This window comes from Sorex fumeus, unplaced genomic scaffold (genome assembly GCF_029834395.1).
Source record: "Sorex fumeus unplaced genomic scaffold, SorFum_2.1 ptg000187l, whole genome shotgun sequence".
Lineage (NCBI taxonomy): Eukaryota > Metazoa > Chordata > Mammalia > Eulipotyphla > Soricidae > Sorex > Sorex fumeus.
The window spans coordinates 2,632,955-2,647,153 of record NW_026606244.1 but is presented as its reverse complement, the minus strand read 5'-3'; the positions used below and the strand labels follow the sequence as shown (position 1 = coordinate 2,647,153).

The 14,199-nt window shown below is 57.0% G+C and overlaps 1 protein-coding gene across 1 annotated transcript in view; it reads left to right on the top strand.

Annotated features, from left to right (window-relative positions):
• TENM2 (teneurin transmembrane protein 2) overlaps nucleotides 1-3,036 on the top strand; it is a 154,859-nt gene extending 151,823 nt beyond the window's left edge. Inside the window, exons 20-21 of the mRNA XM_056107981.1 lie at nucleotides 559-689; nucleotides 2,089-3,036. Of these exons, the coding sequence (XP_055963956.1) occupies nucleotides 559-689; nucleotides 2,089-2,850 (893 nt within the window). The 3' untranslated portion in view covers nucleotides 2,851-3,036. The remainder of the gene's footprint in view (nucleotides 1-558; nucleotides 690-2,088) is intronic.
• The last annotated feature ends 11,163 nt before the right edge of the window (nucleotides 3,037-14,199 follow it).

Genomic DNA, 14,199 nt, shown 5'->3' with positions numbered 1-14,199 from the left:
TCAGCCTTGAGCACCTCCAGGTCAAGTCAGTGGTGCCAAAGGTTGGACCACACACAGGGTACACACAAGATGCCAAGCTCAGTTCCCAGCCCTGCCAGTCCTAAGAAGTGGCTGGAGCGATTCTAGTGCCCGAGCACTGCCGGGAAGACCCCTCACACCTCCACCCCTACCAAGAGCCCCCAGTGCCCTGGGAAAGGGTCTCTGTCGGATCATAGCACCCCAGAAAAGCTGCCTGCAAGGCACCAATGCCTTCCCGAGGGACAATGAGTCCACACAGAATCCTGCCGGGCAGGCCGCAACCTGAACCTCCCCTCCTGCCCCACCCCACTCAGAAATGTGTTCTGGAGGCTGGACAGATAGAACAGCAGGACAGGGGTGCACCCGGCACAAAACTGACCTCGGCTCCATTCCCTGCAAGGTTTAATGTCCCCTGAGCACTGCCAGGAGTGACCCCTGAGCACCATACCAGAACGAAGCCCAGAACACAACCCGCACACACCCCTCCAAAAAAAAATAAATCAATCAATAATTAAATCTCTGTTTCGGTTTCCCCCACAGATGTGAAAAGCTGGTTGGTGATGTTTGGGTTTCAACTGAGCAACATCATCCCCGGTTTCCCGAGAGCCAAAATGTACTTCGTGCCTCCCCCCTACGAGCTGTCGGAGAGCCAGGCCAGCGAGGACGGGCAGGTGAGTGCGGGCCTGGTGGCCACGGGCCCCAAACCTGCCCCCTTGGCCATCACAGAGCCCCAGACAGGAGCCAGAGTAGAGCAGGCGGCCGACCCAAGTGCAATTCCCGGCACCCCATGAGTGCCCTGAGCCCCGCCAGGAGTGATCCCTGAGTGCAGAGCCAGGAGGAAGCCCCGAGCATCACCGGGTGTAGCCCCCAAATCTGGGCTGAGTGAGGTCTTGCAGTGACCATCAAAGTTCCTCAAAGGCAGGGGGAGGGGGGTGGGAGACTCCATTTCAAGCAGAGCATGGCTGAGACCATGGACGATGTGTATCGTGGGCAAGGCCGTGCGGAGGTTCGTGCTCTGAACAACCCACACCCATACCCCTGGGACCCTCGGACAGCGAGGTGCCAAGAATCTGGCTCAGAGAGGTGAGAAGAGACAGCCACTGAGACCATGTAAAGGCAGCAAGGCCACTGTGTCCCTCCTCAGTCAAAGGGCCAGACCCAGGGGCCAAAGAGATGGTACAATGGGTAGCGCCTTACACACAGCCCACCTGGGTACCATCCCTGTCCCCCCGAAAAGGAAAACAAGCACCAGACTCACCCTCCCCCACCATCCTGCCCAACCCCCTGTCCCCAATGCCACCAAAACCTGGCAAGTGTGTGAGCCCAGGCCCAAGAGATGATGGGGATCCTGTCCCTCCCACCTCCAAACTCCACTGGGCACACAACCGACTTGGGTTCGATCCCCAACACCCCCCTTGGGTCTCCCGAGCTTTGCCCGGAGGGATCCCTGAGTGCAGAGCCAGGAGTCAGCCCCGAGCACTGCCAGGTGTGGCCCAGGAGAGAAACCCAAAGTGTCTGACTGTAAGGTCTGGGCACAGGGGACGCTGACCTCCCTTCGCCCAGGGGACACTGGTCTCTGAGACCATCCCAGAGAAAAGGGGGAAGGCGAACACCCCAACCCCGAGGGTTAGAGTCAGTCCCTCAGTCTCCTGAGCAATGCCCAGAGGGATTTGCGCCAACCTGACTCAGCGCGCGGCCAGGCAGGGTGATCGGATGCCATGAGGACATTTGAGGAGGGGCCCCATGCCAGGAAGACCAGCCACACCAGAAACCGTCCAGTCCTCCGAGTTCACACACACAGGGGACCCAGGAATAAGCACCCTACACGCCCTACACACACACACACAGGAACCAGGAGTTAACACCCTGCACACACACACACACACACGAAACCAGGAGGTAATGCCCTACACACACACACACACACACACACGGGGATCAGGAGTCACCGCCCTGCGAGTCGTGAGGATCCTGGGCACGTCCTGTGGGCACACCCCCTCCCCCACACCCCCACTGCCCATCCCCTGCGCTGAACTCTCTCTCTGCGTGTCCCCCCCCTGCCCCCCGCAGCTCATCACGGGCATCCAGCAGACCACGGCGCGGCACAACCAGGCCTTCCTGGCGCTGGAGGGCCAGGTGCTGACCAAGCGGCTGCACGCCAGCGTCCGCGAGAAGGCCGGCCACTGGTTCGCCACCACCACGCCCATCATCGGCAAGGGCATCATGTTCGCCATCAAGGACGGCCGGGTGAGCACGGGCGTGTCGAGCGTGGCCAGCGAGGACAGCCGCAAGGTGGCGTCGGTGCTCAACAACGCCTACTACCTGGAGCGCATGCACTACAGCATCGAGGGCCGGGACACCCACTACTTCGTCAAGGTGGGCTCGGCCGACGCCGACCTGCTCACGCTGGGCACCACCATCGGCCGCAAGGTGCTGGAGGGCGGGGTGAACGTGACCGTGTCCCAGCCCACCCTGCTGGTCAACGGCAGGACTCGAAGGTTCACCCACATCGAGTTCCAGCACGCCACGCTGCTGCTGAGCCTGCGCTACGGCCTCACCCCGGACACCCTGGACGAAGAGAAGGCCCGCGTGCTGGACCAGGCCCGGCAGCGGGCCCTGGGCACCGCCTGGCTGAAGGAGCAGCAGCGAGCCAGGGACGGGCGCGAGGGCAGCCGCCTCTGGACGGAGGGCGAGCGGCAGCAGCTGCTGGGCACGGGCCGGGTGCAGGGGTACGAGGGCTACTACGTGCTGCCCGTGGAGCAGTACCCGGAGCTGGCCGACAGCAGCAGTAACATCCAGTTCCTAAGACAGAACGAGATGGGCAAGAGGTAACGGCGTGGGTCTCCTGCCATCCCTCACCCGGGTGGCCGGGCCGGAGTAAAACTGTGCTCTCCTAAGGAGATGAGGACCCTACCAGGAAAACCGAGCCGAGAGGGGCCGCGAGGGGCACCGGGGGCAAGGCAAGCTCACATTTTCTGAGTTCCCGTGCCCGCCCGCCCACCACACCTTCCCGCCTTCTGAAGCCGACTTCGAAGAAAACAAAAAAAAAGACAAGACAAAAGAAAACAAAAACCACGACAACCAACCAACCAACCAACCAACCTTCTTCCAAGAACCAACGAGAAACAAAAAGAAATCCCGGCTGGAAAAAAGGAAAAAAAAATACAAAAAACACAAAAATTCCCCCAGGAAAACCCAAACGGAAGAATGAATGGCACCAGACGCCAAGCTGAGGGTCCCCCCCACCACCAGTACACATGTACACACACACACACACACACACACACACACACGCACGCACGCACTCGGCTCACCTGCTCTGGTTCTCATGCGGAGAAGAAGCAATCCCGTGTCCAGAAGAACACACAGGCACACACACGCGTGCGTGCATCCAACACGCGTACACCAGAATGATGGGGGCGGTGGAGGGCGGGGGTCGCACCCATGGGGGGATTAAAAATAAAAGCAAACTAATGAAACACGCACAGCAACCGCAGAACAAAGACGGAAGCCTCCTGCTGTTCAATACCTCGCCCAGTCCAACACCAGCGGCAGAGACCCCCCCCACCCCACCCCCTCAAAATCCCCTGGGGGGCCGGGTTCCAGCCTAGCCGCAACAGCACTACGAGAATCTCCCCCACCACCACCCCCCACACACACACCCCCCCACAACGGCTGGCCGGACTCCTACCTTAGACGTTTGGGGTTTTTTTGTTGTTGTTTCAACCGATACAGGTGCATTTAAAAAAAAACAAAAAAAAAACAAAAAAACAAAAAACACGACTTTGGGGGGGGTGATTTGTGTGTAGCTGACTGTGGGGTGGGAGGGTATGTGAGAGTGATACAATGCACACTGGAAATTCTTTTTTCAAGGAAAAACAAAAACAAAAAAAATAGAAGAATAACACCAGGGGAGAGAAAAAAGAAAAAAAGATTTTTTCCCCCCTGCCAACTAAGGGGGGAAAAAAAATCAAAGGGCAAGCCCCTAAACCCGTTGAGCACTTAATCTGCAGGATTTCCCCTGCATCGGCCCGGAGCTGATTTTTTTTTTGTGGGGCAGTAGAACATACTATGGAATTCAAAAAAAAAAAAAAAGTGGCTCTAATCACTCCAGATGCAGTTCATTCTCTTTTGTCGTTGAAGACTCCATTGTGGACAGTCAGACAGGGTGTAGTCCGTCTAGATAATGTAGTTTGTGGGTAATCAGTTACAGTAGAGCTGTGGCATCGTGACCCTCTTTCGATAACGGGCACCAATTCACCCTGTACATATATAAGCCTCAAGGCACAATCACTGTTGCAGATTTAAAAAAAAAAATTATTAGTGTGTTTGTTTGGTCCAGAAACTGAGACAATCACATGATGATCACCAGGAGGAGGAGAAGAAAAAGTTTTAAAAAGTCAAAAGGAAAAAAAAACCGCATAAAAAAGAAAAAGGAAAAAAAAAACACCATAAAAACAAACAAAAAAAAACATTTTAAAAGAAAAAAAAACACACACACACACAAAAAAATGTCTAATAAGAACTTTGGTACAGGAACTTTTTTGTAATATACATGTATGAATTGTTCATCGAGTTTTTATATTAATTTTAATTTGCTGCTAAGCAAAGACTAGGGGCAGGCAAAGATAATTTATGGCAAAGTGTTTAAATTGTTTATACATAAATAAAGTTTAAAACTCCTGTGGACACTGGTCTTCTGTGGAAATGTTTTGAAGGGAGGAGAAGTCGGAGTTGCTGGCGGAAGTTACCGTGTATGGGCTGAGCTGAGGGCATGATTTGTTTTCTCTTTTTTTGGTGGTGGGGAAGATGTACCCCGTTTATAGGGAACCAGCCTATGACTTATCTCCTGGCCCCCAAACCTAGTATTTAAAAACTGAGAACAGGGGCTGGGGAGAGAGCACAGCAGGGAGGGCATATGCCTTGCACCAGGCCAACCCGGGTTCGATTCCCAGCATCCCATATATGGTCTCCAGAGCACCGCCAGGAGTCATTCCTGAGTGCAGAGCCAGGAGGAACCCCTGAGCATCACCAGCTGTGACCCAAAAAGAAAAAGCAAAAATAAATAAATAAATAAAAATGAAAACACATTTTGGGATCAGAGAGCTAGTACTGGGAATAAGGCCATGCATACGGCTGACCCCGGTTCAACCCCAGACACCCTGAGCACCATCAGGAGTGAACACAGAATCACAAGAAAGACATAAGCAACTAATGGGTGTGCTCCCCAGAAAAACATTTCTGGGTGTCCTGCTTAAATGGAGGGGGTACTCCCGGATGAGTGCTCAGGGGGCCGTGGGAACTTCCTGCTGGATCTGTGATGAATTGGGATCTCTGAACCCGGGGCAGGGCTCACGGGCAAGGTGTCTCTGAGTTCCCCCACAGCACCCTGGGTCCTAGGACCCCTTCCCCATGGCCCCTCCCAGGGAGGGTTTGTTTGTTGGAAAAAGGTGATGGGTCAAGTAGGTTTGGGACTCGGTGACCCAGTGCTGTGTCCTGAGGGCAGAAATGCAGGTTGGAAAGGGGGGGGAGGGTGGGTACCGGGCGGTCGGGGTCTACTGAGGGGGAGCACACAGGACCCTGACCCCAGCAGTGCACACGGGGGATGGAGCAGCCAGGTACCCCCCTCACACCCACACACACACGCACACATACACACCACCCCCAAGCAACAAGGCATCCCACACACCAACACACACACACACTCCATCAGGAGTGAGCACACAATCATGACCCCCAAGCAACCAAGTACCCACACATACACCAACAGACACACGCACACACACACACACACACACGTGCGCACACAATCCCCGAGCAACCAAGCACCACACACATGCACACACACGTACAGACACATACACACCAGCCCCAAGCAACCAGGAACCCCACACACCAACACACACACACACATGCACTCACACACACACATGCACTCACACACACATGCACAAACATGCACTACCCCTAAGTAGCCAGGTAACCCACACACACCAACATGCACGCACACACATACACCCACACACCACCCCTAAGCAACCAGGCACCCCACACACCAATACACATACACACAGGCACACGCACGCGCACACATGCACACACACATACCACCCCCCAAGCAACAAGGCATCCCACACACCAACACACACACATACACACACACACACACCCCCCATCAGGAGTGAGCACAGAATCATGACCCCCAAAGCAAGCAGGTACCCACACACACACACCAACAGATGCACACCATCCCCGAGCAACCAGGCACCATACACACCAACACACACATGCACACACACATACACACCACCCCCAAGCAACCAGGCACCCCACACACATGCACTTACACACACATGCACAAACATACACTACCCCCAAGTAGCAAAATATTCCCCCCCACACCAACATGCACGCACATACATACACACACACCACCCCCAAGCAACCAGGTACCCACACACACACCAACACACACACACACACACACACACACACACACACACACACACACCGGGCCACATCCTGCTCTGCGAGGTGCACAGGAAATGTGGAAGAGGTGCTGTGTCCCCTGGTGCACCCTGAGGGGCCAGTGCGAGAGAGAAGCAGGTGGACAACTCGGGTGGATGGTTCTGTTGGCCCTCCCTCCTGCACCCCGCATTCCTCCAGCAGGAAACGACCACCACCCCCCCCCCCATCTACACAGCGGAAGGGAGAGGTATGAAACCACAGGGCAGGGAGGGAGACTGGTGGGGAAGGTTCCCAGGGGCCCCTGAGGGAACAGGGAGTGAGTGAAAGCAGGGGCAGAGAGATCTGCATCTGGGGGCGGGGACGGGGGGCCTCCATGCAAAGGCCCTGTGGTCACACAAGCCAGAAGGGAAATCCAAAAACAGAGACCTCTAATGCCATATCTTCAGGGGCTCCGGGTGCAGGGTGGAGGAGAACCAGGAAGGGGATGCTTATGAGCTCTGAGACCAGGGGCCACAGACCAGTGCCCTGTCACCTTCTTGCCCCTCAAACTGAGTCCCAGGCCTCCAGCTCCTCACCAGCCCCTCTCCGGGCCTTCCAAAACTCACCACCACGTCTCACCCGAGAAACGCCGCCCATAGGAGCCCTCCCACAAACCCCCGCATGCTTCTGCTCACTGACCACCTCCCAGTGACCGCACATTCAGGAACCTTCTACCGCCCATCACTCCAATCACCGTTTCGTTCAGAGACGTGACTCCCCGTGGGGCCACGCGCAGAATTCAAGGAGCCAGAATTTCCTGGGGAGGGAAAGAGAGAGAGATGCTGCCCGGCTCAGGTGACGACCGACCGGGTGGGGACAGCGACGGAACCAGACAGGGTCAGCCACGTGCGAGTTGGGAGCCTTGATCTCTGCCCTCGCTCTGCGGTCCGAGCCACTGAGTTTCAGCGCCCAGAGACAAGAGACATCCAAGGAGGCTGTCGGCCGGCCGTGGACATGCTCCCCACATGGGAACGGCACGGACGCTAGCTGGCGGGCATCGCGGCTCGGTGAAGGTCTGGGATGATGAGGGCAGGTGGTCTCAGGTGAGAGAAAAGGAAGAGAGGCAAAGGGGTCGCCCTGCCTCGCCCTGTGGGGGGCACCGTCCAACCTGACCCCCTCAGACTCAACTAACAGGGAGGATATGGCGAAACACTCTCTGGGCAGCGTCTGAGATGCCAACCCTAGTATTGCTTTATCCCAGGTGTGCCCCTGGGGGATCAGGGTGGGGTGGAGGTCGGGGGAGCCGGACAGGTGTGAGGCCCTGCTGGGAAGAAGGTGGAGAAACGGGCGTGAGCCCCAGTGCATGGCCAGAGGATAAAGCACTCTGGGTAGACAGTCTGGTCAGCGGGGGGCTCAGTTCCACCCAGCCTGGGGAGGAGGGAGGAGGCAGGGGCCAGGCCCAGCTACCCAGGGGGGATCAGTCACCAGGTGGCACCAGAACCCACCACCCTCCTTTTTTTTTTTTCCTTCTTCTCCTTTTTGCAATGCTCAGGGGTTACTCCTGGCTTTGCACTCAGGAATTATTCCTGGCAGTGCTCAGGGGACCATATGGGATGCCGGGGATCGAACCTGGGTTGGCCACCGCATGCAAGGCAAACGCCCTACTCACTGTACTATCGCTCTGGCCCCGGTTTTTTTTGTTTGTTTTTTAGGGCATGAGTCCACGGTTCCCCAACAGCATTCCACCTTGCTGCCAGTCACCTTCACCGTCACTGTCCTCCCATTGTTCATTGATTTGCTCGAGCGGGCCCAGTAACATTGTGAGACTTATTACTGTTTGGCATATCGAATACGTCATATGGAGCCTGGAGCTTGCCAGGCTTTGCCGTGTGGGCAAAATACTCTCGGTATCTTGCCGGGTTGCCAGTATCTTTCTTTTTTTGTTTGTTTTTTTTTTTTTTTTTTTTTGCTTTTTGGGTCACACCCAGCGATACTCAGGGGTTTCTCCTGGCTCTGCACACAGGAATCATTCCTGGCGGTACTCAGGGAACCCTATGGGATGCCGAGGATCAAACCCCAGACGGCCACCGCGTGCAAGGCAAACGCCCTCCCCATTGTGTTATCCCTCTGGCCCCAGCCACCCTCCTCCCAAGGGCCCACCCCACTCCCTGCGAGGCATGCTCACAAGGACCAGGATGGTTCCATGGAAGAGGCTTTGGCCTCTTCCAGGAGTGAGAGAGAAACTTCTAGAACAGCAGCACCCACCTGGGATGCGACCCAAACTCGGGGGGGGGGGGGGGGACAGAAATTGAAGGCAGGGCAAGCAGGACCCCCAAGGGAGCACTTACAGCAGAGATGCAGGAAGTGGGACTCTCCCTCGCCCTCTCCGTGGTCGTCTGCAGGGGCCAGCAGGAGGAATAGCTGCCGTCCACAGGCTCCTGTCCACTTCTCAGGATCGCGGGGTGCGGCCCCACCCAGGCACCTGGTAGCCGGGAAGAAAAGCTGTGAGCATTCATGCCCAAGTCCCGCTGGAGTTTGCCTTGCCTTGGGTGGGTCACGCCAAACGCTGCTCGGGCGACCACCCGACCCCGCTCTCTCTGCAGTCCCCCGATCTCACTGCTAATGGGGCCCATGTCAGGCTGGACACTCCCTCCCTCTCCACCTTCCAGGGGAGCCCCTCTCTCCCCACAGTACCAAAATGGGAGTGAGAGCCAGAGCACAGCAGGGAGGGCGTTTGCCTTGCTGGCAGCCAACACGGGTTCGATTCCCAGCACCCCATAGAGCCCCCCCGCCCCACCCCCCGAGCACTGTCAGGAGTGATCCCTGAGCACAGAGCCAGGAGTCAGCCCTGAACTGAACATCACTGGGTGTAGCCCAAACACCACCACCACCCCCGACCCATAAGAAGAGAAAAATCCAGCAGGAAATGGAATCTGGTTGCGAAGCCAGGAAGAGGCGAGACAGAGGTTGTGGTGCAGGGGTCTCAAGCAGCCTTGGGCTCTCACACCTGTGAAGCTCAGCTCCCCTGGGAAAGGGGCCCAGGGCAGGGCCCTCTCCACCTCTGGTACCACCTAGCCCCTGCATGTCACTAGGAGTGACCTCGAGCACTGAGCTGGGGGAGACCCCGAGCCCCAGCTATGCCTTCCCAATCAGTAGGGTCTGGTCCAAAAAGAAAGAGGGAAAGAGAAGGAGGGAAGGAGGGATGGAGGGAGGGAGAGAGAGGTAGAGAGAGAGAGGGAGAGAGAGAGGGAGAGTGAGAGAGAGAAGGGAAGGAGAGAGGAGGGAAGGAGGGACAGAGGAAGAGAGAAAGAGGAAGAGAGAAAGAGGTAGAGAGGGAGAGAGAGAGAGAGAGTGGGGGAGAGAGAAGGAGGGAAGGAGGGACAGAGGAAGAGAGGGAGAGGTAGAGAGAGGGAGAGTGAGAGAGAGAAGGGAGGAAGAGAGGGAGGGAGGGAGAGAGAGAGAAAAAGAGAGAGAGGTAGAAAGAGGGAGTGAGAGAGAGAAGAAGGAAAGGAAAGAGAGGGAGAGGGAGAGACAGGCAGGCAGAGAAGGAATGTGTCTGCCATAGAGACAGGCCCGGGGGGGGGGGGGGGGCGGGGGGGAGGTTGGCAGGAGGGAAACTGGGGACATTGGGGGTGGGAAATTACACCGGTGGAAGGAAGGGCGTTGGAACATTGTATGACTGAAACCCCAACCACGAAAACTATGTAACTATCTCATGGTGATTCGATTAAAAAAATAAGTGAAAATGAATGATCATCAATGTGGAAAACATTGACGATTAGGGGCTGCAGTGATGGCACAGTAGAGAGAGGACACTTTCCTTACACACAGCCAACCCGGGTTGAACCCCCAGCACTACCTATGGCCCCCTGAGCACTGCCAGGAGTGACCCCTGAGCACTGCAATGCATGTATTCCACCCCTCCCCCCCAAAAACAAAAACAAAAAAGGTTAAGCTGCTCTGAGCACCGTGGAAACCCATGGAAGACGGCGTGAAGTGCCAACATGGAGTGAGCACTCAGCAAACATTTGTTCTCGTTACTATGTTGGGGCGGGGGCACGCCTGGTTCGGGGCGGGGGGGCGGTGGAAGTACACGCAGTTCCAAGATCGGCCTCACCCCTGCAATGCCTCTGTTCTACCCCTTGGGCCACATCTCCAGCTACCCCTGACCTTTTTTTCCCCCACTTTTTGGGTCACACCCGGCGACGCACAAGGGTTCCTCCTGGCTCTGCATTCAGGAATTACTCCTGGCGGTAGCTCAGGGGACCATATGGGATGCTGGGGATCGAACCTGGGTCAGCTGCATGCAAGACAAACACCCTACCCTCTGGGCTATCGCTCCAGCCTCCCCCCGACACACACACACACTCTTGTAGCAAGCTTCCAACCAGTGACCAATCCTCCTGTTCCCTGTTTACCCTCACCTCGGATATTGGTTTTATATATACTATACATATAATACATAAAATAATATATATATTAGTTTTATATATATCCCACAAATGAATGCGTGTGTCCCTCTCCTTTTTTTTTTGCTATTTTTTGGGGGAGATAGAGGGGGATCACACCTGGCAATGCACAGGGGTTACTCCTGGCGGTGCTCAGGGGACCCTATGGGATGCTGGGAATCAAACCCAGGTCGGCCACGTGCAAGGCAAACGCCCTATCCACTGTGCTATTTCTCCATCCCCTGTCCCTCTCCTTCTCACTCGTTTCACTCGGCATGATACTCTCCATGTCCATCCATTTATAAGCAAATTTCACGACTTAATTCTTCCTAACGGGGCTGCCGCGCTGGTAAAAGCTGGTTCTTAAAGCAACTTCTTAACAAGGAGAAGCTGTAACTGTTTCCAAGCCTGGGCGGCCTCTGGGAGCTGCCATGCGCGCCATCAGGCCACTAGGTGGCAGCCTTGCCCCGCAGAATCTTCCCAGCACTGGCCATGGGCCGTTGATGGTGGACAAAGGCTACTGGGTCCAGGAACGACGCCCCGGGCGGCCCAGCTGGGGACCCCAGGCTTTCACCTCCCTCCACAAAGCTGGGGACCCCCGGATTTCACCTCCCTCCTCATGTACAAATGGGAACGAAACACCCGCTCTGCAGGGTGATTTGAAAGACAGGAATACCAGAGGGACAGGACAGCAGGTTAAGGACACGGCTTAACCTGCACACGGCTGACAAGGGTTCGATCCCCGGTCCCCGATACGGCCCCCCGAGTCTGCCAGGAGTGACTCCTGAGCACAGCCAGGTGTGGCGCATTCAAAGAACATCTGCACGGAGCTTGGGGGAGGACTCGACACTTAATGAGGGGACACTCCGTGGTGAGTACGGCATCGGCATGAAAGGAGACAGGAGGCGTGGTTGGCTGTGTGGCCTTTATGCAATAAAAAAGTGAAATGAAATGAAATAAGGGCCTGGGACGATGGTAAAGCTAGGGGGGCACTTGCCTTGTGCATAGTTAATCGAATTCGGTCCCTGGCATCCCCTAGGGGTCCCCTGAGCCCACCAGGAGTGATTCCTGAGTGCAGGACCAGGAGTAAGTCCTGAGTATCATCAGGGAGGGAGGAAGAAAGGAGGGAAGCTGTGTGCACTGCAGTAGCTCCCCACGGGAGCCCTGAACACACACACACACACACACACACACACACACACACACACCACCCCCCCCCCAAATGCCAATTACAGAACCAGGGTTGGCACCTGCTCAGAAGAGACTGGAGTTGCTAGCTGGCCTGGAGAGGCCTCACCGGGAAGTTAGAGGCCCGTGGGAGTGGGGGAGATGGGGTGAATGTCCTGTCTATGAGCCCTATTTTGGGGAGGGGGCATTGACTAAAAGGCTGCTAAGCCCAGAGCTGCCCTCCCCACAGGTCAAGCACAGATGGAGCAAGCTAGGGGTGGAGCGATAGCACAGCGGGGAAGGCGTTTGCCTTGTACGCACCTGACCCGGGTTCGAGTCCCAGCATCCCATAGGCTCCCCCAAGCACCACCAGGAGTAATTCCTGAGTGCAGAGATAGGAGTAATCCCAGAGCATCGCCCGGGTGTGATTACACACACACACGCAAAAGAAAGGGGGGGACGGGGAGAAGGAGAGGGAGAGGGAGAGGGAGAGGGAGAGGGAGAGGGAGAGGGAGAGGGAGAGGGAGAGGGAGAGGGAGAGGGAGAGGGAGAGGGAGAGGGAGAGGGAGAGGGAGAGGGAGAGGGAGAGAGAGAGAGAGAGAGAGAGAGAGAGAGAGAGAGAGAGAGAGAGAGAGAGAGAGGTAGAACTTGCTTATTACGGTTCATTTCAGGAAGCTCTGGTCTGGAAGGCCCGGGGAGCCACCGGCCGCCCCCCACCCCAGATCCCAGTGGAGGTGACGCGGGTCATCTCACTCCTACGGCAAGGACCCCCTTGGACAGGGCCAGCGCCTCGGCACTGCCCACTGGGAAGCCTTAGCAGTGTGGGGCCGGCAAACGTGTGCCCATTAGCGGGATGACTGGGAGAGAGATGGACCAGGGGTTACCGCACCTGCCTCGCCCGTGGCCGACCTTGGTTCCCTCCCTGGCACCGCCGGGGGTGGCCCAAACACCAAAAACATCCATTAAGAGCCAGAAAAGGCAGGAGCTTGCTTGACCATCAGGGCGGCTCGAGGGAGGCCTGAGCTCCATCCTGGCACCGCACTGTCCCCCGATGACCACCAGGGGGCGCTCCAGAACAACAAAACCCGGTCAAAAACACACACACGGTACCCAACGGGGGTCCCTCTCACCCCCAGCTCTGCAAGCTCTGAGTATTGAATTGCCGGGTCTGGGGCGGGGATGGGGGATCAGGCGGAGGAGCTGAGCCCTGCTAAGGACACACACACACACACACAGGACAAAGCACAACAACAAAAAAAAGCAATCAAGTGGGTGTTTGGGGGAGGACTCCCCTTCGTAGAGGGGGGGTCAGGGTCACGGCTGAACGGGGAAGGGAAGTGGGGTGTCCAAGACCCCTAAAGTTCAGAACCTGGATTTCAGGGCTTGTGAGGGGGCTGGTGATGTAACCTTGGGGGCACCCCCTTAGCTGGGGCCAAACAATGCAGGTTTCCTTGGAGGGTCACGCCCAGCTTAAGGTGTCTGGCAGCACCCAGGGATGCATAACCAGCCCCCCCCCCCACCTCCCCAACTCCCACCCCCCTCCCATCACCACCACCTGCTCGCTCTCCTGCAGGGCCTGCCCCCCTGTCCCCTACAAAAGCCCTTGCAGGTCACAGGCTGGGCGGTGGGTGGGGGGTAGGTGGAGGGGTGGAGGGTCCCCCCGCAGCTGCCAGCTGCCGAGAGACTAGAGAGGAGGCCTAGGAGGCCGAGTGGGAGGTGAGCTGCTGCCTGGTTGCCTTGGTTACAGGGGGGAGCGTGTGAGGCCAGGCGCTGAGCCGCGGGGAGCCAGGAGCCAGGAGCCGGCCACTCCTGAGATTGCAGAGATAATGACAGGGCGAGGCCAGGGAGGGGGAGAAGGTGGGAGCAAACCCTCTGCAGGATGAGCCTGAGTCCCCAGCCCTGCCCCCAGCCCCAGAGGAGCCAGAAGAGAGCCGGCTGCAACAGTCCCCTCCACACCCCCGGTTGTAAGCTGCCCCCCACCACTGGCCCCGACTAAAGGGCCCCCTCCCCCCTCTCTGGTTTGCCTAAGACCTCCCAGCTTCTCACCAGCACCTGCTGATGACAACTGACAATGACAATAACAACACAGGCACCTGACAGAACCCCCCAGCCTGGCAAG